At 31.4% G+C, this 27,662-nt stretch overlaps 1 protein-coding gene and 1 long non-coding RNA gene across 5 annotated transcripts in view; one reads left to right on the top strand and one right to left on the bottom strand.

Moving 5' to 3' along the window:
- Positions 1 to 27,662, top strand: part of LOC145963550 (uncharacterized) — a 188,727-nt gene that overhangs the window by 18,842 nt on the left and 142,223 nt on the right. For both annotated transcript variants that reach the window (XR_014436195.1, XR_014436196.1), the window contains exon 2: positions 1,378 to 1,574. This is a non-coding gene — a long non-coding RNA (uncharacterized LOC145963550). The remainder of the gene's footprint in view (positions 1 to 1,377; positions 1,575 to 27,662) is intronic.
- The window catches only part of Dop2r (dopamine D2-like receptor), a 213,744-nt gene that overhangs the window by 176,751 nt on the left and 9,331 nt on the right, over positions 1 to 27,662 (bottom strand). For all 3 annotated transcript variants that reach the window (XM_083085606.1, XM_083085607.1, XM_083085608.1), the window contains exon 2: positions 21,597 to 22,683. In XM_083085606.1, coding sequence (XP_082941732.1) covers positions 21,597 to 22,334 — 738 coding nt within the window. In that variant the 5' untranslated portion in view covers positions 22,335 to 22,683. The remainder of the gene's footprint in view (positions 1 to 21,596; positions 22,684 to 27,662) is intronic.

Raw genomic sequence — 27,662 nt, 5'->3', positions numbered from 1 at the left:
AGTGATCATTGTCGAAGATGAATACAGCTATTGAAAATTATGGAGTAAGAACTAAAATCCATTCTATCGCGAGTAACGAGGGCCTCAATAATGTCATTTTCGCTGTGAATCGAATTTGATTTGCTGTTTCTGATCACGAAATCGGCAAATTTCAAAATCACACTCTTTGTTTCCGTTATAGTGTGCCATTCGAGCGTGGATAAGCATATTACACTATTGCATCTTCATCAGTACGTGTGAAGAGGACGATGCGCGACATCGCCGTATCAGATTCGCGTGCAAATGCAAACACGTAATGCGGTAACGTGAACACGCTCGTAACCTATGTAACGCTGCGTAAACTCAATAAAGTTTCGTATTAACAGTGTTATCGGAAAGATCAGAGATGCTGTTGCTTTTTTCTCTCTTCTTATTTGTTTCGTTTAAGCAAATTTCCAAAGGCCTTGTGCAACTTGATACTATCTCGCCATTAAACGCGAGCAACAATTACGTTAAATTAAAGGCCTCTGTGCGTTGGTTAACGACTAGTCTGACTACATGGTAACTATTCTACTGCCGTATTTACGAAACGTAACAAAATTGGCAGTTTCATTACAAGAAACACCTTCATCGATTCGAGATCGAATTTGTTATTGAACTTGCTTTCAATTGATTCGATTTTAGCTTTTCGTGATAATATAAGCAAACCATTATTAAGAATCCAAAATATCAATTTATACTAAAATTTTAAAAATAGAACAATTATACAAAATTAAGTTAAGAAAATAATTTATATGCGTTCTTCAAATAATTTATATTATAAGTATATAAAGTTAGCTTATAATTACGTAATGTGTATATATATCATACTTATAAATACGTAATATTAGCTTATAATTTTAGACGTGCGCGTATCAGCATCGAAAATAGAAATTATTTAAAAAATACGTATCTTAATATATAAAATATTTCCTTTAATAATTTATTTATTAAATTTAAACAGTATACAATTTAAATATTTTAGAAATAAGAGTTCGATAATATTCCACATTTTTTACACTTGATATTAATAATGATTCCTTGTTATAGTATAAAAAGTATGTCATTTTAACAGTTTTGTATTTTCACTCGGTTATTTTCTACAAAAATAATCGCTTCGATGTTAATAATACGCAGTGAAACGTTCATTCACGTTTCATCGATCACGGCTTTAATACCAATAATCTGCATCATAAATTAATATCATATATTTTTTCTTAACTTATCACATATTTCGATTTGGCTATATGTATATGTAATTAGTTTTCTATATATAATGTAATTATGTATCGAAAGCACGCGCTCAATAAGCTTATATCTATCTGCGACAAAATATTTAACGACAATATGTTTTTGCAGCGAGCATGGCAGTTAATATCGTGCAGTTAGAGAATGCGAAAACAATAGAGAAAAGTCTGGAGAAGGAGAAGGAAAGTCTCTCGACACGGGGGATACGAATCGCTCACAAGCCCGTCAATACAAGTTTCACATCGTTATTCATAATATGACGCAGCGACGTATTCATCGATCAAGGCTTTCAGAATTCTGCATTGATTGTAAGTTAACATCATACATTTCGATTTGGCTATGCGCAATTAATTTTCAATAGGTTAACGTAATTATATATTGAAAGCGCGCGCTCAACTAAGACCTAATTCGCCTCAATAGCACGACAAAACATGAATGTGTTTTTGTAACGATTATTGCGTGTTTATGTCACGTCTGTTCCACCATTAATTGAATTGAATATCCGTAGTAATGGGTTTTTCGATATGTTTAATTTTGTAGGGAAATATTTATAATATTATAATTACTTATAAACACAATAATTAAAGCACTAAAATATTTTCAAAATAAAAATATTATTTATTTTTATTTTTTTAAGGTAATTTTAAGAGACCATGAGTGATTCAGTGTCTGTCAGCGAAAAATTAAAGTAAACGGGTTAAAATATAGTAGTATATGATAGTACATCTTTTGCAATCCGAATATGATATTAAAATAAAATTTTTTTATTCTTATTAAATTCTTTACGCTTATCTGTGCTGGCAATAATAATGAGCCAATAATAGAAATAAAATATGAATCATTTTTAATTTTTTATATTTTTTTAATTTTCAATATAATAATAATAAATACAAAGAAAGAAATCATTCATTATAAAGACTAGTGCTCTCTTGGTAATTCTTATAAAAGGATTCACCTAGCATGAATACTTGAGTGGATTCTGAATAATGTACGTTCTGTTAAATCGGAAGTCTTTCCGAAGCGCTTGAACCAAAATACGACGTGCAAGTTTTCAGCGAGAAAAATTATAACTTCCCGCTTCTCGCGTTTTCTCTCATTTCAACTCTCCGAGAGTTTCATCAATGAGAGGAGATGATTGGCGCGGCGGGACTGACAAATGGTCGTATGTATAATGACGCGAAGAAAAATACTGCGGATAGAAAGGATTCTTTTCCGCGACCTACTTTCACGCGCTTTTCTCGTCCTCTTCCCAGTTCCCTCTGCCTTTCAACTCCGTACGAGTACATTCGATTTGAATAAAACGCTTTAATTTTACAAAACCGCGCTTCCTCCGTCGCGAAAACTCTTAACTGCTCTGGCAAACAACGTGCATTCAAATCCACGATGCAAGTCCCCCGTAACTATCGTAACCGTTGCATGTTGCAAAAGAAAAAAAAAATACGAATAACGCGCCATTGCATGCCTCAATTATGCAGTAGCTGCATCATCATCATCATTGTGAATGCAAAGTTGACGGATAATTGTTTTGCAGATTCGCGGAGAATATTTTTGCGCGCACACACGCGCGACGAAATTCAGCGAACTCGGAATAACTCGATATAATCCGGTGGAAAAAATTTATAATCGCACATCACGTAGTTATTTATTTGTGACTCGAATTTATGATCACTGTCATAATCACTGCAAATTCGAAAATTTAACTGATAATTGTTAATTTTGTGTTTAATAGTGAACAAATAATTTAATTCGCAAAATATATCAAGGTTGGAAAATATTCAAATTATTATTATGTTAATTAAATCTGTGTAGTATTAATTATAAAATCATGCATAATACGAAGAATATACATATTATAAATGAAAGTATAATATTTCCTCAATTATCAAAATAAACATTTATCTTAATCTAGAATGCTTTTGTTCTACGTAACATCACATTAGATATATAAGAATGCAATATTTTCTATTCATACTATTTTTCTTAAAGAAGAAATAAAGCAGGCCTGATATAAATCTTACATAATCACATTACAATTAAACACTGATTGGTGTAGTGCAAGTAGAAATAAACACGTTAGTTTAATCCTATTAACCGTGGTGGAATTATGCCGTGGGCAGTTAGTTATTTCGCCAACACTAATGACTAGTAATAACCGCGAAAAAGTCCTTTTACGAGGAAGAGGCGACCGTGGGCGAATGGGAAAAAGTGCAATCTCGAGAAGCGTTAATCTTACTCCAGCACCATGCACCGCTACTGAAAAAAGGACAATAATGAACACGTGGCGCACGAGTGGATTCTTTTTAGGACGGGATGGTATAAGATAATTAATGTGGGCAGAGATGGATCGCAATATAAAGGGCAAGTGTGAGGAGACGGAAAAAACTTTGTGCATTTGCAAAGATTGGAGGTAGCTACGGGAATAAGAGACAGGAAGAGGAATAACAACCAATAAAATATTTCTGGAATATAGCTATTAGAACATGATGGAAATTCACTTCTCGATAGCATCAACGAACCGTAATTTTTACATTGCATTGGATGAAAATGCAATGCGAAATATCAGAATGCGCAACAGGAAATGTCAAAAGTACACTTCATGAACGAGGAATATATACTGTGACGATTCACGAATCTCCTGCGATTCACTTTAGGGATTTCATATTAGCAATTTTATATCAACAATCCTGTGTAATTTTATCTATCTTAAATATTTTTCTATAATGTAAATGTGAATACATTTATCTCTTCTCTTTAAAATAAAAAGATTTGCAGATATTAAATATTCATACGTATATACATTTTGTTTACATAAGTGGAATATTATCTCGAATATTCAAGCGTGAAGAAAGATAATTAATTTTTCTTACCAAGTAATTCATCACAACTTTCCTTTCAATATTGCTCCAAGTTAATTACTCGCTTCAAGATGATTTAATCAAAGGACTGCTTCTAATTACCATTATGAATGTCAATCAACGCAATGATAATTATTCATTACGTAGTATAGCATAATTTTCATAATTTGTTTCACATGACGCATTCGAAACAAGCAAGTAATAAGCAGCATGCAATAAAAATATTGTGGTTCTAAAAATCTTCCATTAACGAATATCATAGTAGATTTGCACCCCCTCTATATAAACAGTTAATCATTTATTTAATTTATTTTAATAACAATTTAATATTACCGCGTCATAATAATTTTGTTTTTGATGTATGGTGGAGAGTTTTGTGTGAGAAAATTTTTATTTTTTGTCTTATTCAAAGTTATCTTAAATTATTCAGTACAAGCAGAAAGGCAAGCTGAATTTTTGAAAGTAGCACTTCAATCTCCCTCTAAGTAACTGTATAAAATCAAGTTTTGTTTGCTTATCTTCGAGGAAAACATTCAACAAATTTAAATGAAGAGATATCGATAAATTAAATGATATAGAATGTAAAAAATTACCAATTATTTTTCAATTATTTCTCTCTTTTTGAATTAACTTAGGAGAACAATTTACTTTAATAAAAATAAATACACGTGAATCTTTTTTTTTTTAATTGATTGTGTATTTTTTAATTAATCTTAAATAAATTTTTTAATTGCAATCTTTTAATTATTGAGTTAATTGTTTTGATGCTTAAGATTAAAAATTAAGAAATTAAAAAAAATAAAAACAGTTTATGGAATCAAACATTTGCTAAGAAATATGTAACTTCAAATTTTACAAAGAATCTATAAATTATGAAATACACAATCTACAATTTTCCTTTTTGTGTGTATGAGCGTGTATGTGTGTATTTATGTGTGTGCATGTGTATGTGAACACTGGCAGGAGCAAAGTGCAAAAGTGCAATAGAACAGGACCATCAGAAATGAATACAGAAACGCAGTTGCAACAAAGTATAACTTACAATCCAATTCCACGTAGTGACATTATATAACCATTGTAAGAGATTACATAAGAGATTGTACAATCATATCACGTAACGAAATTTCGAAAGTAAGTAGATGACTAAAGCAAATAAGGAAGAATAATATTTTTCAGAGAATTTATATAATAAGTTTGCGTTTTATTTTTTTTTCTGTGAATATAAGCACGTGTCGTGTAACAAATATACGAATATTTGGTAAATAAATGTTGCAAGGAAATTGAGATTTTCATTCCTTCCAATAATAAACGGTACATATAAATTTAAAAATTAATATTTACGAAATGAAAATGAAAACAGGAATGAGATTTAAGTATATAAAAACTACATTACTTTGTGCTACATTATTTTGTTAAAATAAAAAAATGTTATTTTTTTTTCAAAGTTTTAAAAAATTTGAATCCAGTTTTATTAAAGCTCATTTTTATCAAAAGCCCGTGTTTATCAAGTATCCGTTGTTTTAACGGCATTTTAACTTTAGAATTAATCAATTTTATAAAAAATGTCTTTTTGATAGCTGGATTTTACAATCGCTTTAATAACTTAGAAATAAATGAACCTATATTTAAATAATTTATAATTAGAAAGTTAACAAGATTCATTGTCCGCTTCGTTACGGATAATACACATCTCTATATGCAAATATGTGTACTCGATCGATTAATTAAGATATAGTTCAATAATATTGATAACCGAATAAACGGCTGATGTGCGAATATTGCCCAACATTCTTGTTCCCCATTACAAAATTCCTGTCATATTATTAATTTATATTTAGATGTCGCAAAATTGAAACTAAATGTGAAGGAAAATGACAAGCAATTTCACGTGAATATATCGCATTTTAGAAATACTTATTAGAGAATCAGAAAACGAGAGATATTTTTAATAGTTTTTATTTTCCAAAAAAATCTGAGGTAAAGAGAGCTGCAACTACAAACATATAATTCAGTTTTGTAAAAATTTATATATGTAGCAATGATCAAAATTGTGAGTAATATATATTATACAATATTTCAAAATCACTCGATATTTTTTTGATAGCAGATTACTATCAATCGATTAATTTAAATCATAATTTAAAATCGATGTTTTCTTAACGAAATAAATCATCATTTTTTGCAACTTTTCAATTTTTCCATCGTATGTCTTTGTAACTAATTATAAATTTCAAATTAAAACTTAGTTCAAAATGTATCTGATATTAGATTTGTTAACTTTTTAATTTTAGAAAGTTGAGAAGTCCTTATTTTTCAGTTGATTAATAAAATTTAAAAATTCTTGATGTCTAAAACATTATTTCCAAATTAATCAAAGAATCTGCTATTAATAGAACATCTGATCATATTGAACGATAAATACCATCTATTTATCTAATTCGTAACTCTGTTATTTTCTCCTATCAGTCTTCATCGATATACATGAAATGCTTGCTGCATTGCGCCGCATTGCTAGAAGTTTTATTTTCCAGAATATATTCCATTCGGTTTCGTGAACTTGACTAATGCATACCTGCATTGCATTCTGCAGTATATCCGTGCCTCTCTTAGAATGCTTGCTAAGTTAATATCAAATATTAGTATCAAAGTATATTAATATCAAAAATAAATATTAATATCAAATAAGTAATATAAATAGATATTAATAATAGTATTAAATATGTGTATGTGTGTGTGCGTGTAAAGGAATACAATTCATATCTTAGAATTATATTTAATAATTCATGCAATATCAAAATTAGCATCAATATGTATGAGGAAATATATATATATATATATATATATATATAATTATTTTAAAATGATTATACTTAAAATAATATCATTTTAAAGCAAATAATTATAACATATTTAATATATATTTTTATCAAAATAAATCGGGACTTTTTTAAGTCTTTTTCATGAGTTTATATTTATACATCTGATACTTAATTTTATATTTAATAAACGATTCATTAATTTTTAAAGATTTATTGATAAATCCCTATAACTTATTGTAATATACCAATTTTTAGCGATCTAAATAATATATGTAATATATTTAATAGAATTTTGTTGAATTACTAATAGTTAAATGCTTAAACTTTTATTGAAAATATTGGAGAAGTTGAGATTCTAGAAATATATTTTGTGAAAGTGATGGACAACTAACACTTACTATCTGAGTGCAAATGCGAAATATACAGTCGCATTCCATCGACCGAAGCAAGGGCTTTTAGTTTGCCCGCTATAGCACAAGTCTTCAATGGCGCATTGAGCGGAAAGCGAGGAGGGTGAGTGCGCAATATGCATCTTATAAGGATCGCAAAGGTGACATAAATAAATAAGGGATCTAACCATGACACTTTATCGTAGGCCAATCCTTCACCTAGAATATCGCTGTAAAATACAAATTTTTAATTATGCATTTCATGCACCTTTTCCCAATTATAAGTACTAAAATTAAAAGAGTATTAAAACAGTTCAAAAGAGATTAAGCGTGTACATGAAATTTAAAAAAAAATAATAATACTTTAGTGATTTTTATAAAATATTATGTATTACAAAATTTTAACTAAAGTAAAAATAAATAATTAATATATCGCTGACTAATTAATAGATAATTAGTCTAATTAATGCAATTAAGGAAAGGGTGTCGAACCAATTAAGAACAAAACGCGATTCTGAAGGGTTATATCCCCTTCATCAGTCTTTATTCTAACATAGCGACAGAACAATAAGGATCTGAGGGTTACAAGTTAGATAGTTTAGGTGTTCTAACCGGGTGAATACGCTCGTCTGATTCCACAAAATTACGCTTGTTATTGCTACAAACAATTATGCTCGTTGGCAGGAAATTAAGAGATTCATATAGATTGGCTTTGTGCGTCTAATTGCAAGTGATCAGTCCTGTCATATGCACTGAAGAAGCAACAGAGACTATCGAGAGAAAATAGCAAATTATTAATTATCTTTCATTCACATAGAGTTCATTTTCTTTAAAATTATATTTCGATAACAATAATGTAAAAAAATTATATTTTGATAACAATAATGTAAAAAATGCATTTCAAATTAAAAATAGAAAAATTTAATAACATACCAAGGTTATAAATTTGTCCTATCACATCTAATTTTATCAAATTATTAATAGAGTATAAATTATATTTTATTAATATATAAAAAATATCATTTTTAGTTCTGTTAATACTTATCTATATAAGCGTTATGGAATTTATAAGATTTAATTCAATATATAATTTTTTTATGTTTCACATTTTCCATACAATAAAAATAGAGTTAACATTATAATCCGTTCGAATCATCTTCAATTGCATTAAACACACATGTAGATAGAAAGCTGAATTCATGCAGTTGGCATTCTCGTAATCGTTATACAAAACCACCCATTATCATGTTGGCGTGCAACGTTTGCACGAATGCGTATACCGCAACGCGTAACTACATCTCACTTAGCCAATCAGAAAATTCTACGTAGCCAATTACCAGGCGCCCCGAAATTCCAGTTAGTCTCAAATTCGCTCCCGGCCTCAGGAATTGCATCCACAACCGGAATTCATCGATACCTCGCATATAACGTGTTCACGTACGCACACACACACACCCGCAAGCGCGCACGCATACACGCTCGCAACAACTCGGAGCAATGCTGATCCGTGGCCGCTGCAACAGCAGTGGTGGAGAGCTCGCTCATAGCTACAGGAAGAGATCAATTTTAGCGAGCGATATTTGTTTATACGCGCCGTACGGTACCATTTAAAGCAATGGCTAGGTAACGTCGGGGTGTGCGACGTTCACGAGTTTCACGCTCGAACGAGCTATCGCACGGCGATCGCGTTACACTCCATCGCGCAATGCAATGTACGCGACAACGCTTCCCGCGTGCATACACGTGTCTGCGCGCGCGAGCGCGTGCACCGATCAACGATGCCGCAACGAAGCCGCTTTTTTCACCCTCGACGCTTTAGAAACACTTTAACATGCAAGGGGAACGTAGGAATTTTCATTTTAGATGACGCGAATGCCGAAATAAACCTGGAGAAATGCAAAATTACGTAGATACCGCAAATAGTTTTCGACGTCTTTCCTGCGATAGTCACGCTAATAAAAGTATATGTTCCCAACCATGTATTCTCTGCTAAATGCATACTGTATATGCATATAGTATATATACATGTATAATATTTATATTCTCTTCCTTCGCTTACGGTAGATACTATAAAAAGATACGGAAAAAAACGACAAAGAATAATTATCGAAATTTATCAAAAAAATTTTATTATTCTGCACAATTTAATTAGCTTTCTACAACTTAATCTTTCTACAAAATATTTCTTCGGAAAATTAAAATTTCTAATGACATGTTTAATTTTTAATGGAATCAAATTATTTTAATATGTTAGATGCCGTAAAGTATATCAAAATAATTTTTTATGTACAACTTTAAACTTTTCAAAATGGTAACATGTAGATATTTTGAAATCGTATTCAACAATAAAAAAAGATAAAATGAAAAAAAGAGATTTTAGTTTAAAAATAGAATTCTTTTTTTATTAAAATATGCAATAGCTATCAAAAAATGTGAAAAATTAAATAGAAATTTCCGAAATAAATTACAAATAATAAAATACAAATTACAAATAATAAATTACAAATAATAAAAGAAAGGATAGAAAAAGCAAAAAAATGGCATTTGATTGCATAATTATTCTTAGTCGCATAATCTGATTTTACTTAAACGCGCTACAGTTTTTTCTTCCTTTTAATTTCCTCTTCAAAGTTGGCAAAGAGACTAAAGAGGATACACGTTGGGAAAACTATTACCGTTTGGCGACACGAGAGAGGCGGATAAACCGGAGCAGTTTAAAGTCATAGAGATCATAGGACGAGAGAGGTTGAAACTTATGACGGGTACGTGCAACGTGAAAGGACATATCTCCGTCATTATAGGGCACAAGATGCTGCGAGGGACGTAGGTACGGACGAAAACGGGCGAAAGAGACGACGGGTTCGTCGGCGTTGCACAGCTTGTGCGAGGAACGTCGAGGGCTCCATCGTTGTCGTCGTCGCGCACCCGATGATTTACGACGAACCCCTTTCTTCTACGCGGCTTTCTCTCTCGAGCCTGTTTGCGGCGAGCGAGCCACTGACGAATTTTAAGCTACTCGTTCCTTCCGACTTGTTACTTACGTCAACGAGACCGTGATTTATCTCGGCGTCTCGTGCGTGAAAGGTGAGCTGTGAACGTTATTTGCGCGGCGCTCGAAATATCGACTTATACTACTGCGAAGTAGATGAGAGTTCTATGAGGGAAGCAAGGGTTTCCTCCGACATCGAATTTAATTTAATTCATTCTTTGTTTCTTCTCGCAAGAGACCAGGACCAAAGAAAGAGTAAATTAAAATACGATTAAAATAAACTAACGTTAATGAAATCAATCTTAGAGTGACCCCTTAAATAAATAATTTATTTCTCAAATAAGAATCTAATTGAAGAAATGCAATGTTAATACATAATTACTTATTTTAGATTTATTTGAATAAGAAATTAAATAGGGAATATTTAATTAATTAAATATTAATTATACTAAATAATTATGAATTTGAAAGATATAAATGTGACTCGTATTTTTGTTTCAATTTGATTCTTCCCCCTTGTCTAATAGCTTTTTACGCGTGAAAAGAGTAAAGATTCTAAACTTTTTCGAAAGTTTATTTAATTCTCTCTCAACTCGTTTCATAAGTTTACTTCATGAGCTTATTTTACCCTAAGTGGTGAGATTAATGAGACTTTGATGACAAGTAAGGCTAACTAATCGAAGCTGTCACGCAAGCTATTTTGATATTAATATATACGACCTGAAACTGTATTTGAATGCCGCTAATTAAGGTCGTCTTGACACTTGTGTATAATCAATGGCACTTTAAGTCGATAATAACTGCAATTTTGCTCAAATTAGCTCTTTAAATTTTTATCTCGTTTATGACACCGAAATGTATTAGAAACTTTTTTTCTCTCAATTAAACAAATGACTTTCTAATTAAAGTTGTAATTGTATTTATTATAATATAAATAAATTATATTTATAAATGTAGTTTAAGTATAATTTAGTTTAGTGACGATTGTAAAAATCTTTATCTATCCAATCTATAAAACTCTTCAAATCCAATTAAACAAATCTCTGAATAGTAAATTATACTGAACTTTCAATCGTAGACGTAGATTTTTCCTGGAACAATGGCCACGTAGTTCTATTATAACCACAAAATTGCATGTTTCTGACAAAATACTAGCTTCTGGTAGAATCAGCAAGGATCGCCCTTAAGAACTTAATTTCTGAAAGCTTTAACTAGTGTTATGAAGAATGCTTGTGCAGAAAAATCGCATAACAGTGCTCTTAATCTCATGAATAGTCTATTTTTCGCGTTATATGTTTCTCGTAGGCAAATTACCACGGATTGTGTGTCGAAATGTATATTCGGTCTAATTTCACGATATCGATCTTATCTCGTTATTTACATGTGCATACAGAAAGTTAATGATTTATTTCCGTATGATGAAGGAAAAAACAGGCATTTATTTCTCAATATCAACGATATAATAGTTTGAGTCACGTGCGTCAGAAAAAAGTTATTAGCAATTTTGCTGTTTAATAAACTTTTATGCAGATTGTGACCTTCACAGAAAACTTTAGTCATAATAAGAGAACTTACTTGATGTAGGAAAGATGACAAGTTAATGTTGATAAATTAATAGCTTAAATTAGAGGAAATTACGACAATTACCAAGTAACTCGCAATACAATTCATTAGAGACACGTTATTATTTGCTTTTTCGCAACGAATAAATTTAATGCTATTATTATACTATCATTAAATAGGAAACGATTCATTTTACAAAATAAATTTTTATAATTTCCATAAATGTTCTTTCTTTACATTTATAATATGATAGAAGAAACCACTGAGCATATATATTCCACATCGAGAAAATTCACTATCATCAATGGATCGAACGGGCATGTGGCGTGCTTTCGAGGGCAAATATCAAGGTTAGTTCCTATGGAGGAGACAATCAAATGCCTCGTCAAGGACGAGCGTTCTTCCGGCATTGCTTCCACGATCGGGAATAACTATTTTCAGAAGAAAAGTGATTATTCCGCGCGCACGTTCGGCAACCATTAATATTCATGTTAGCGGTGTTACGGTCGTGTGTAACCAGCACGAATCAAAACCGGGGCTGGCATGGCTAAATAAGCATGCATGCGATGAAGTGATCTATGTTATTAACATAGACCTTGCCCCAGCGATCTTGCCGTGCTGTTCCACTCGGTGAGACAGCCGGGTGCTGAGGCCACCAACGGTTTGTGCGGGAGGGCGCTGAAAGGGAGAAACGCTGCTCGAAATTACTCGCGGTCACGCCAGCACCCCTCGACAAAACTTCAGAGAAGCGCTCCTTCGCTCGTGCATTCTTTTCTCAAATTGTCGCAAGAATCACGTGCTGCGTCGAAATTGCAGTATTCCGTCGCAGTCTCCGTTTTGATCGACACTTTTCCGCGATACGTCTTCGCACTTTCTCACTCTCTCCCCCATATATTGACAAGATAATGTCATAACTAATCATAACTAATGCTAACAGAATCTTCGTTATGGAATTTTTAGAGCTCTTCGTCTTTTATTTCAAATAATTGCTCTTTTATTGAAATTTATTATTTTGAGTTCTATGACAATTTTAGTAATAGTAGCTTATCATGCATAGAATTCAGTGTAGTTTTTAAAAATTATGTTAGTGTTATATTAATATTAGAAAAAATAAATAATATTTATTATCATTATTCATATTCGAATGTAATAAGCTTATCATTTACAGTAGCATTTTGAAAGAAAAATCCAATATAATTTTTAGAAATATTATTAATGACACATATTAGAAAAAGTAAAAGATTACCTTGAATAATATTAATGCATATCTCATACACATATTCATATCTCATATACATATTTTGTCTCAAATAATGAAACTTTAACAAAATCGAATAAAGTTGTAGTATAATTTCGAATAATTTTTGTTAGTCTTTCGTAAGTACTTGTACTTATACATCTTATCTTGACTCTTAACTTTTCTTTCCACTATAAAAGAATTTAATGGAGCTTTGCAATGCAACGTGTTAGATGCATGGTTTATTACTTTTGCTGCCTTTTATATTGCGTCTTGTTCCGTAAAGTAACTGGATTACCAAAACGAATCGATTCGTTCCGCAATATAAAAGTTCCTTCTTTACTTTTCCTTGCACTCGAATGCAATCGAAACACTACGGAAATACATGACGGGCTAAATTTGCATGCTCAAGTACTTAGAAATGAATGGCCGTGACTGAATGAATTTCTCTATGAAAATATATACTATATTTTTGAAATACTTGTAGTTGCAATCTTTCTTTTAATTTTATTTTTTCTTTTATTTTTTTTTAAGAGGAATGTCGCGAAATATTAATAACAATTGCGTTATAAACGATAGGAAATAAACAATGTTTCGACGATCAAGTTTCAGGAATCGAAATAAATAACAAAAATGTACATTTAAATACATAATTTTAAATGAATTTTATTTTACTGTCTTAATTAAAAAATTTTAATTACAAAATATTTAATACAAAAACTAAATAATTAAAAAATGAGAAAAATAACATTTAATCAAATTTTTAAATAAAATTGGTTTGCATTAATCAAAAACATGTTTCCAATGTTTGTTCTGATATTCTCAAATAATTGTAATTATCTTTGAGAATATATCTTCGACAAATTCATGCTAAATTATTCCTTCTTAAAATTATTAAAAGATCTCTCTAAAATAAGATGCATCTCTCTGCATCTCTCTAAAATAAGATGCATCTCTGTATTTCTCTATATCTTTGAAAAGTAATATTTTTAAATAGTTTTATGATGTTTTCAAAGTAATTTTTGTCTCTTTCATCTCTCTCTCTCTCAATATTTTTTCTCTTTTTTGTCTCTAAAAAAGTTAGTTCTTTTTTGCAACTTTACTAGAATGACTGTCATGTCTTAATCTTTTCGAGCTGAATTTCATTATAATGAAAACTATTTCCAAGTTTTTAAGACCTTGAAATATAAATGTTCCATATGTCCAATTATAACTTCTAAAAGAGGCACAGCTATTCCGATTTTGTATTAAAAACATTAAAAATATGCAATAAAAAATTTAAAAGTAAATGAGTAACATTAAAGGAATATTAACAATATTAACAACCCATATAAATTTTTGTAGAGGTATAAAGTTATATAGTCGCCACAAAAAGTCTGATTTTTGCCATTTACCACATTTACAATATTAAATGTAAAGCGTGCAAAGTGACATTATGGTTATTCGTTATGAATATCGGTCACCGATATTTGCACATAAATGATATTGATATATAATATTATTTTGCAACTGGATTTCCCTTTTCCTGTTATATATATTGTTGTATATAATATTACAACAATTATATATGAATATATTCATATATAATTGTTGTATAATACATGTATAATATCATAAATGTGAAAAAACTTTTCTTATTAGTCTAGCAATTTTATAAAAAATAATGTTATATAAAATAATTAGAGACTGTTGATGCAAAAAAATAAACAGAGATAAGGTGTATTTGTCACAATATGAAAAAAATAATTAATAAAAATTTTTTCCTTCTAAATTGTTTTATTAATTTTTATTAATTTTATCTTTAATTGAAAAACTTATCTAAAATTTTGCACAATCATAAAATAAGTAACTCACAAAAACTTTAAATTTTTTTTTTAATTCACACAGATACTCCTCTCTCTCTCTCTCTTTCTCTCTCTCTCTTTCTTTGAAAAAAATTAAGCTATAGTTTAACTATATTTAAACTGCAATTCCCCCTGTGAACACGATAGTAAAATTTCAAAACATATATAAATGTGTTCGCGCGCGTCTCTCGACGATGCCAAGTGCATTTGCATACGCGATGCGCATATACCATTTTCACGGCATTCAGTATTCGCGGTATGCGAAAGGATATTGTGGCGAACCTGTATTTCCGCTCTCTCCAACTCCTTTGCATCGCTGACGAAACCGTGCAATTTGCTTTCTGCGCACTAGCAAAAGAGTTACCGCGACATTTGGGAGATCATAAAAACGGTGGCGGCGCTATATAAAATCGAATCAAACGTGCGCGTGAAAGCAAGATATAAAAGTGAGACAAGTAACTTTACATGGATAAAAAGATATGCTGTCGATTCACAAGCTGGTTTGTAATAATAGCGAAGACGCAAGTTTTGGTATCATCAGCTGAAAACTACAGAAACGATTTGCTCGCGGAGAATACAAATATCTCGCGAATTTTAAGACGTAAACGTATACGCAAGCATTGTTGTTTTTTATTTTAAAAAAGGCCTCAATATTAAAAGCCTGTACAATTATAAAAACCGTAAAAAGTGTAATCTGATAAGAAAAGAAAGATAAGAAGAAATCAAGTAAGGCTATTAAGATTATTTGACTTAACAAAAATATGCATTTTGCACAAAGGTTCGAAAATTATTTCTAAAAATGATGGATACAACAAATTGTGCTACAAGTACGGAAAGTAAATTTCAAACTAAGTTTCATTATTTTCGAAGAAATTTATATAATTATTAGATAAGAAAAATTAAAAATATGATAAAAAACAATAAAAATCTCATGATAAAAAATATAATAAAATATAATAAATATATGATATAAAAATGTACTTACTAAATTATATTATTTATTGTTAAATAAAATAATAAAATAAAATAAGTTTCCTATAACAAATAAAAATATTTTAAAATCCTCTGTAACGTAATTAATAATTCACATATGCCCTCTCTTTCTCTCTGTTTCTGTCTCTCTCAATAATTATAATATATCCAGTTTTCCTCGAATTCTTTCAAATAAAAGATATCAAATTTTCTTTTAGCACATATCTTTTCATAATGTATGGCAAGATTGTTTGAATATGGTAGCTTACGTTGCAACTTGCGACTTTGTTACCAAGAGCTCGTGGAATTTTGTCGAGAAAGAGCATAGTTGAAGGAATTCGTGATATAAACGCGTGAAGAGAGAGAGAGAGCAACCATTTTTCACTCGTCGTTAAAGGGAGGATGACACTGCCATGCCAAGTACACTACAAAGAGAGCGTAAAGTGCTCTGACCCAATGGCGATACTTTCGTTGCAGCGCATACACACACACACACACACACACACACACACACACCTACATGTATAACACGCATTGCTAGTAAATCGTTTAATGCGAAACTCTAGAACGATCGTTTAAGCGGGCGAAGGACGATCTCGGCACGTTCCGTCGTGTTTGCACTTAGAACGTAGTTGCACCTGGATTTTATCATACCGATGTAATCTGGTCGCTCCAGCTGGCACTGGGAGATGCCAAGGATACGAGCGGTAGATAGGATTATTTAAGGTGCAATTAAAACACTCATTTCCATTCGTTGTAGAATTAACGGAAAGTCGTACATGTCTCTCCGCTGACGATTAGAAACTTATTGATTATAGTCGCAAACTTTCTCGAAACATAGCGTCCAGTTATTATGAGCGCCATGTTAACGCGAAAATTACAGTTAAAGTTTGTATTAACTTAATCTCGAAACACGTAAACTATTCGCTTGAAGCTAATATGAGATGAGATCTATTAAACTGAACTTTCTTAACACGCATATCAAAATTGTTTATTATCTGTGTTTGGGAATAACGTTGACTCGCTTTTCGTATAACAAAACTTTTAATGTGGAAGGCAAGGCTGTATACAGATTTTATATGCGTAATTCAGGATATCGAAATGTTGCCCATGCGTATGCTGTTGTGTTCCGAGACGGAAGAGAGCGAGAGCACGCACTCAACGTAGAGAAGATGACGCTTCCTTCGCTCACGGTAGCGCCGCCAACATGCGCGCCACCAGTCATGCGCCAAAGTGCCTTTCTCTCCAACAATCTCTTTAATAAGATAAATGTCTACTGGAACAAATAAACTATTCATAACAATTCGAAGTATATATTATTACATATATATGTATATTCTAAAGTTTTAATAAATTCTGATAGTAGAATAATTAAAAGAACTTATTAGATCCTTTAGTAGAATAATTAAAAGAAGTTAGTAAAATACTCTTAACATCTTTTGACGTAATTACTAAAGGTATTTAGATATATTTTGAGACGAGATGGAGAAAACAAATTTCACCTGGAATTTTTTTACAATCTGTCTCCGTCGACAATTCCGTTGCACACACAATCGCGATAAAGTTGCATGCCACAGAAAATGTGGAACGCACGCAGACGTGCACGTAAACTGCATTGATGGGCGCTCGCGTTCGGGATTACGTACGCAGCCCTAATTGACCGATCATACTTTTGTGTTCGATCTATCGAAATCGAGATCGATCGGTGCCAGTTTGAACCAATAGCTACCGGCTTACCGGACCGCGTGAGAATTGGATTTTTAGGAAAATTGCAGCCGTGATTTTTTGCGACCCTGCGTATCCTTTCTGCTTTAATCCTGTCACAATTGTAAAACCTAACACGCATCGAGAACGGAATACATCATCCAACTCTTTTGGCACCGTTGACGATTTTAAAATAAGATCACGTGTGGACGCTATGATATAATTTATGTGGGACGTGCCGGGATAAGTAAACGACCTGCTAACGATAGAAACAAAAATCCAGCACAATTTTGAATTGCATATGTGTGTTTCTTCTTGGAATTCTAAAATTCTAACTGGAAATACAAATTATCATTATATTACTTTTATAATACATATTAGTTATACATTAAACTATATATTTAGAAGATCAAATATCAATTATAATTTTATATTTAGGATTTAGAAAATATTAATTTTATGAAGGAAAAATCTGTTTAAAAATTGAGAAGATTTTATTATATAAATAATTATAATTTCATATATTTTCTTCAAAGTATTAATAATATAAAATAAATATCCAGTATAAACGTTTCAGTACTTTATATCGTTGATTTGATGTTTGTTTATTTTAAATACTTTATATTGTCCTTTTCTCTATTTGCATTAACTTGTCCTTGATCTTTTAAATTGTAGTTTATAATCATTAAACTTTTTGTTATTTTGTTTTATTTTATTGTTCCATATTTAATTTTCTCTCTTCTTTTTTATCTATACTTGTTTTATTATTTTAATATCATGTGTATAATTTCATTTCTCTCTCTTTGAAGTCTTTATCTTAGTCCAAATTAATTTTCCCTTTATCTTAGACATATTAGTTTATTTCTTTCACTCTGTTTTATTTAATTATTATGACATAAAAGAATAACAAAAAGTTTATGTTTAAAAATCTATATAAAAATAAAATTAGAAAAAAGTCAAATCACAACCATGGTAGATAAAGTGCATATTTTATTATACAGGGTGTTCTAAAAAGGTATGTCAAAAATTTAAGGAGATATGCCTCACACCTGAAGGATGAAAAAATGTTATATGGACATAGGTGCGGAAATGCTTATTTCAGGAGTTATGTTGAAAATACTGTTAGCTGTATTACTTACACAAGGAAAAATTTAGGATTAATTATTGTAGACGACAATCGTTTAATTAGGCTTATTTACATTTGGTTTTAATGTGACCTTGAGTATGTTACAATAAATGTTGAAAATGTTCACCATTTTCCTGAATACAAGCAGTGACACGTCGACGCATCGATTCACGGACACGTTCAAAAATGCCACCAGTACGTGATATTCAAGATCTTCGTGACCGTATCACTGCAGGTTGCGAGACAATCCGCTGTACGCCAGGCATTTTTGAACGTGTCCGTGAATCAATGCATCGACGTGTCACTGCTTGTATTCAGGAAAATGGTGAACATTTTCAACATTTATTGTAACATACTCAAGGTCACATTAAAACCAAATGTAAATAAACCTAATTAAACGATTGTCGTCTACAATAATTAATCTTAAATTTTTCCTTGTGTAAGTAATACAGCTAACAGTATTTTCAACATAACTCCTGAAATAAGCATTTCCGCACCTATGTCCATATAACATTTTTTCATCCTTCAGGTGTGAGGAATATCTCCTTAAATTTTTGACATACTTTTTAGAACACCCTGTATATAACTCTCACAAATTCTTTTAATCACTTATTTAAGCAAACATTTTTATTTATTCCTTCTTCAAATCAGCTTTAGCATAAATATTTGATTTAATTATTTTATATTTATCCATTTAAGTGACTAATTTTATAATATATTTATACGCGACTCTTCATTACCAATGCTTTTAAACTTGCGCTAAAGCTAATCTAAAGAGGAATAAATAAAAATGTTCATTTAAATGTATATGTGTTTTTCTAATTCTATTTTTAATATTATTTTTAAAATTATACTCTTAAAACCTTTTATTTTTAAATTAAAAATCTACATATTTCTACAACATATGTATACCATGATAGCATCAATGAAAATTGTTTCCGACTCTTGGGAGCTTTATAGATACGTCTATAGTATTTAACTTCGACATCATCTTCATAATTACAGCTATTCTAGCGCTATCGTCATAGCGTGAAGCGTGTATTTAATCGGCGATTAAACTGACTGCATGAAAATCCTATGGGTGAGCTAACGTTCAATGTGGGTAGTTCGCGACGTTATATCGTTCATGTATACTCAACACCTCGATCATTACATTATAGATAACCCTTTTTTATTTTGTCGCATTATGCATTATCATCATACAACGTTATGTAACTGACAACGTTATGTGACTGTCAGTTTCTCTCCTCATGTCACTTTTATTTTATCTTAAAATGCACAGTCCTTGAAGTAGTTTTAAGTTAATACATTATGTTCTTTAGATATCTTATACGATAATTTATTTTCTATTGTAAATATGTACTCGTATTTCTCTTCAATTTTTAATTTGTTAAAATTGTACCTACATAATAGCAATTTTTTGCTCTCATACATAATCGAAACATTGATTACATAAATATTATCACATCAATCAGTTATAATTTTAACTAGCAATTTATTTATAATCAATTTATATATAATTCAAATATGTTTCAAATATATTTTGTATGCAAAATAACAAATGTGATTGTGCTGATTAATATAATACACATATATTTAATAATTGCATGTGTAGTATTTTTTACAGGCATCGATAATTTAATTATGTACAATAATATAAAGAAAAGCCAATGTTTAGTGTTTGAAATCTTCGAATAAAACATATTAGATAATGATCGCGATATAGATGAATTCGAAAACGTTTGTATTAGCTAACATGTTTGTCTGTACAACAGGTCTACCCGCGGTGCTGGCATTCATCCGCAGAATTATTCGATATAGCTTTAATTGACTAATTCTGTTTTCATTTACGTGCGTGTTCCAACTGAATCGAACTGCCTTAACATAACAGTTTCGTTTGTTCTATGAACATTCTATAAACAATTATTATGCCCGTTTAGGAATCTCAAAGCACTTCCATCGAAAAGCAATTGACTTGATTAAATAAATATGCGTAGGTATCATTAAATTATGAGGTAAATGTTGATGTATTCTTGTTTCAGATCATCAGTCTCAATTTTTATTCTTATAGGCAGATACATTAAGCTGACATTTCCATTTTTTGCGCGAAGATTCATTTTCTTCCAAGTAAAAATTATCGATGTTTAATAGCTGATACATATATTATCGAGATCAAAGTATTTGAAAAAAAGTGAACACTTCTCAATTTGGTTTCTCGTTTACTTTGAAGGTGAGGACGGTAATTGAGCACATGCAAACGCTGTGTAACGATAGCGTTTAATTAGCAGCTAAACTCGCGATCGATGCCAGGCCCCACCCTCGGAACTTTCAGCTTATTTACACAAATCATACAACAGTCTATAATTAAAAATATTAATTCTATTAATTATAATGTCGGTACAGTAAAATAATTTAAATTCTTTGGTTTTATGAGAACGTTTTATAATTAATTATAAAGAAGATATAAATTTGCTTCAAAAAGTTTTTGATAACTGTACCAGGTAAAACGATAAATAAATTAAATGCTCAGTGAGTTGCAGATCTGTGAGATTACATAATTCATATTTATACAATTAGATAACTAAATATGATAATTAACAAGAGTAATATTTTGTAGCTACGTAGCTACTACAGGTTTAGTAATTAATATTGCAAATATTTGTTTAATATATGTTATATATCTAAACTAAATTATCCCTTTGAAGATAGACCAAAGAATGAGAGATATGGAAATATCAATCGAAAAGCACACAAGTACATGTTTGATTAGATGGAAATCGTCTTCGTGTAATTGGATGTATAGTATAAATTTGCAAAGAGACGTCGACTTACCAGTACGTAGACCGCAAACGGCATAACGAGCACTGCAACGAGGAGATCAGCGACCGCCAAGCTGACGATGAAATAGTTGGTGACAGTCTGCAGAGCACGTTCCTTCACTACCGCCAAGATGACGAGCACGTTACCGAAGAGCGTTAAACACGGCACGATCACGAGTATCAGGGCCCACCAGCTGTTCGATTTTTCATCAACGCCGGCGGTCGCGCCGCACTCATCTCCCGGCCTGACAGTGTTCCCGGCAACTATCGACGACGTACAATTCACGCTGCTGAGATTCAGCCCGGCACCACCGTCGCCGTAGTAGGCCGTCAGGTTCACGAAGACGCTATAGTTGAGCCGATTGATGTAGTCATTCAAGTCTTCAAAAACAAAGAGATCGGACACGCTGCCGGTGTAGTTGTCTACGCTTGAGGTAGAGTACGACGACGAAGATTCTGCGAAGAAGGAAGAAGAGGAATCCGACAAGGTTGAGACGGCAGCGGTCGTCGAGTCATTGAACCAACTCGACTCAATGCTATCATCAACAATGTCGCTATTGTTGGTCGAAAGAGCGTCGTCCAAAAGATCCGCCATCTTTTCTTCCTGCACGGTTGCAGAAACCACATTGATAACGTTGTTAGTATCCGCTGCTCTTCCGGGAGGTTCGTTCGAAGCTCGTTGCTCGCGAGAGGTCAGCGAGAGGTTCCGGAAGATTGATCTAATGAACGAACCATTCGTTCTCGCCTCCATCACGGTCGATCTACGATGATCGTCTTATCTCCTCAGCCACCGATCACGAGATTTTAGAGCGTCTCGCCTGGAATTTCATCTTTCTGCCTGTGCTCGACATCTCAACTTATCTCTTTCTGGCTATGTTTAAGTGCTATGACCTCTTCCACTTTCCGTCTCTTTCTTTCCTCTGTCTCTTCCTTTGTTTTCCTCTTTTCTGCTTCTTTTTCTCCACCAAGTACGATAAGACTTCTTGATCTTCTTTGAGCAAGAAAAGAGATACTGTTTCTAATCGGTCCTTTGGCCGGTCACCCAGTTTCTAAGATCCCTGGCTTAGACGCGTATCAGTTGAATCCTTCCTCCAGGATTTCTGTAATGGAGGAAAAGTTGGTGGTCACTACTAGCGTTCGCTTTTATGGAAGAATGTGAGCAACAGAAACGAAAGTTTTTTTTGAAATTTTACTCGACAAATTGACGTCGAACGAAAATTCTCTGCTTAAAATGTAATTTGAAACTAATACATTTAATCGCATTGCACGAATTTAAATTTAAGCGATTTTAACTTTTTAGTTTAAATATTTGAAATCATAAGAGCAAAATATAACGACCTCACTTTTAATTATTAAAGTAATCCATCAATCATTCGTCGTTTAGTTAACAAGATATTTTGGGATCGAAAAAAAAATTTCTTTAGATACAACTTACAATACTATCATTTTTTATTGCATTATTTAGACTCGTCTGAAAAAAGTATCATTTGCTTTTATGTAAACAATGAGATTTTATTATTTAATTATATCTAATTGCATGTAATTGGGATTAGGAAAATTCACTAAATATTTTTAATTTTTTTATTGTTTTAATATATTTAATTCATTCACACACATAATTTAATTAATATATAATGTTTATCTCAAATTAATCAAAAGATTCATTATTAAAATTTCGTGTGTTTGCTTGATAATTTTCATCAGAAAACATAAAACCAATTTTCATAATTTTATGATACCAATCCTTTTCTTTTAAAACATATTTCAACATTGATTTTCTTAGACATTTTTTCTCTTTCGTTTTTTCTTCCTCTGTTTCTCTTTTAAGCAAAACAAACGCGCTTCATTACTTCTCTGACGATCGCACAGTGATTTTAATCGCGATCAAACTTTCCAAGAAAAGCGATAAATTTACGCAAGAAAACCAGCTATCGAGAACCTCCTCCCTAATGAAACATGGAAGGATTTCTGTAATGGAGGAAGAAAAAACTCGCGGAGTCCCATCTGCGCACGCCACACCGCTTGGAACGAGTGTCTCGTGGCGCAATCTCAGAATTAAACAAAAGCTCACGGCTGCCCCTACCCGTTCACAGATTGCTTAAAATAAGGTGCTTTCGTCCTTAGTAAGCAAAAGATCGAAGGTACACATGGGGGAAAGTCAGATTGACAGATGGACAGGCATTATAGTATTTCTCTTTTGGTGCGCGGCGAAAGTGTGAGAAAGAGAGAAGGATAGGCCTAAGAAACGCAGCTATCCTCTATGGACCCTCTTAAGAATAGAAATCATCTTATCCCATCAGGACCTTCCGTCCCCGCTGATTCCTTCCTCTATATAAAGAGAACTCAGAAGGTCGATATATATCGCGCAGCAATATCTTTCTAGACTGTAAATTTCTCAGAGTATCACAGTCTACTGGCTGTAAAGTTCGTAGAATATATATATATATATATAATCTAAATTCCCGTGGAGTTCGTACAGGCAATGTACCAGGAGGTTGCATCTGAGGAATGAAAAGCAGGAGACAACGGCTCCGAAATTGGGGGCTTTTCTCTCGTTGAAAACTGTTCGTTTCTCTTTCCTTCATCCATCGCGAACGATGGATCCATCAATTTTTTATTGACGTGGGCTATTCGTGCTCACGACTGCGAAAATTGAATTCTGTTGTGGCGGCTGTTTTGCAGATGACCGCGGCGAGTCGTCCATTTAATGCGTTAAGCGCGGCCAGTTCGCCGGATATGCCAAACCGGCGTATCGAACTTGTACTTGTTTTGAATTGCAAATGCGCGACTTTTTATTTTCCTTGTATGTGCGCGCGAATGCACGCAGTAAATCTAACACATTTATTTATTGCGAAGGCGCGTTGCATATCGGTGATATAAAAATGGCTTAAATTGTCCTATTATTCACATTCTAGATAATTTATGCAAGAAAATATGAAAAGGCGAAATGACGATTATCGTATGTAATATGAAAGAATATATCTGCTATATTATAGCGTAAATATCTTGTATCCATAAAGTAGATTTATACGCATGTTTCCATAAATTATTACTTAAAAATAGGGATGTTTAGATTGTATATATTTGACTATAAATAATCTCATATTTCCGTATATTGAGAAAAATAGAAGTCGACAAAAAATACATAATAAAAATATATAAAGAGATAGATAGATAGATAGATAGATAGATAGAGAGAGAGAGAGACTTTAATTCTTATTTTTAAATCTAAAAATAAGAATATGCTTCTAATAAAGCATTTTAATAATTACACACACCTACATGGCATTTAGGATTTTTAATTATCTGAATATAAACAAATAAATAAAAGTAAAGTGTAAAACTTGAATAAATAAACACAACTGGAATAAAAACATCCGAAAACAATAGTGCGGAAGCTATATTTTTATATAAAAGGTTACATTTATATATGAAATTCATATTTATGAGAATTTCTGGCATATTTCGCTGAAGTGACACGAGTAAAAAGAAATTAAGAGCAAAATTTTTTAAAAAATAATCTATTATATACATATTCATAAGAATCATCTTTATAAGAAATCTTGTCAAGGAATATCTATTTAAACGAAAACAACAAAAAAAGAATAATTTTTAATAATTTCATTAACATACTAAAATCTATCACAACAATTTTCTAGCGGATTTCACTTGTTGCATACATAAATAAATGTATGTTTTGTATCTTTAGATTCTTAAAATTAATTACAAATAACAAAAATTAGAAACTAATATAACATCTAAAATAATTAAATAAATATTTATTTTAATTGACACTATATACTTATAAATTTATTAATTTAAATTATAAGATTTTTGTTTGAAATCTTTTTGATTGGTATATTACATGTAAAACATGTACATATTTGATATTTATATTAACGGTACGGCTTATCGAATCTTTGATGAAAAGTAATATACCTATCATTCTTGATAAAGTCAATAACAAAAATAGCAAAGATTTATCTTTGCTTTTATGAAATTCACATATAATGCAGTATCTGAGTTCGTGAAAAGCTATTGGAGAAAAAAATGTGGAACGGAGACGACCCGGAGGGAAACAGCCACGCATCCTGTAATTCACTCCGTATTCCCTCTTCCTTTTTTCCTTCCTCCGCGTTAGCACTCTTTCCTTCATTCTTCGTCCTCTTTTTTCCTCGCGTATGTCGCGACCCTTCGTACTTCGTTCTTTGCGCTTCGAGCAACAGATACAACAAAAGTGTAAGAGTATTGAAGAAGGGTGACTGAATTTTATCAGGAGGAATGTATACCCTGCGAACACTGCGAACGTCAGATCTTAAACGTCATTCTGGCCGCCGACATTTTAGACTGTCTCCTCGATATCGACATTCTGGAAATGTTCGCGAATACCATTCCCGATTCCATTCTTCCATGAATTTAAGAAAGTAAACGGAATCTCATGTCGCGAGTGTTTTATACATCCTATAAAATGGTATCGTTTCACTGTTTCCATTTTATAAAAAATTACTTTGACATTATGTTACTTTTATAAACTTTTTGTTTTTTTTATTTTTTTCTTTGACATGGTTTGACACATTTAATTTATTTTTGACTCAACGATTTAGTTTCAAGCTACGTAAAAATCTTTTAAAAACAATCATTATTTCCTCCATCTTTTACATAATTAATAATTACTGATGATTATATCAATGTTTTTATAAATTTGATTTTTTTTGCAATCCGTGAGCTAAAAAGAAGTTAAATCTTTATTTATTTATAAAATTTTAAATCACAGCGAAAAGAGATTATACAATTTTTAAAAACTTTAACATCATTTAATTACAACATATTTTTGGCATTATATTGTTTTTATATCTATTGTATTATATTATAAGAAATATGATTCTAAATACAGGGACAAACTATATACATTTATATTAAATACTTGTTATAAAGAACTTATAAAAATTACTATCTCGGATTTTCCACTATTTTAAATATTATAGAAAATTATTTAAAATCGTATCCAGAATTTTTTCTTGCAGATTATATCAAACGACGCGGTAGCGTTGCCAAGTAAGTATATAAAAATTTCTTTCCGGCATGTCAACAGTTTGGCCTACGTACAGGGATCACGGCGCTACCAAGTAGCTCATCCGAAATTTCACATTAAGTAAACTTTCGAGTAAGATATTTAATTTCAGATTTTCTTGATGCTATAAAAATATTGAATCCTTTATAAATCTTATAAATAATAAAGATTGGATAATAGTGAAGTTGTACGCATGATTATGACATCAATCATTAATGCCAATTGGAGAGTAATGAGTGGAATAATAATATTCTTTCCATTACTCCGATAAGAAACGCGCGGAGTTATTTGAATATGTAAATATGCAAAGTGATATATATATATATATATATATATATATATATATATATATATATATATTAATCTTTGAAGTCAAGAGAACAGTGTTGAAATTTTGTTCCCGACATTTGGCGTCGTTGTTGCTGTGCTCGCTCCTTCTTTTCTATAAAACTTCATGCATTATTCCGCGCTGATGCACAGAAAAAAGAAAGTACCGAAATTTGACATTTCATTTCCTGGAAAGGTAATGTACTACGTGCGTCATGAAAAAAATAAATCTTACAAATTTAAATAACTCATAAGATATTTTATTGTTAAGAAACATATATATTTAAGGGAAATTATGCAGATTTAAATTTTTACCAAAAATTATTAAAGAAATACGTTTTATTAGAATTTAGTTTTTGATTCTTTATGAAGTAATCTCGTGTGATCAGGATAATTATAGTTTTACATTAAAGGCTTTTGTATATTAATTTTATATTTGTAGTCACTAAAAAAAAAAAGATGTAGAAGTAATGAAATGATAGAATTATAGAAAATATGAACAGAAGCAATATTTAATCTCAGTAATATCTATTTGTAAAGTGCATAGCGAATACATATAGATGTATGCGGTCTAGCTTTATCTTGAAGAATGCTTTCCGCTGACATAGTCAATTGGAAAAAATGCCGCGCACTTGCATAAAGTATGTACTGCTAAAATTGCGTCTTTGAGCAAATTGTGCT

Source organism: Camponotus vicinus, unplaced genomic scaffold (assembly GCF_025532165.1).
Source record: "Camponotus vicinus isolate PSW18456_S1 unplaced genomic scaffold, iyCamVici1.0 SCAF_12, whole genome shotgun sequence".
NCBI lineage: Eukaryota > Metazoa > Arthropoda > Insecta > Hymenoptera > Formicidae > Camponotus > Camponotus vicinus.
This window is presented reverse-complemented; position numbering and strand designations above follow the sequence as displayed.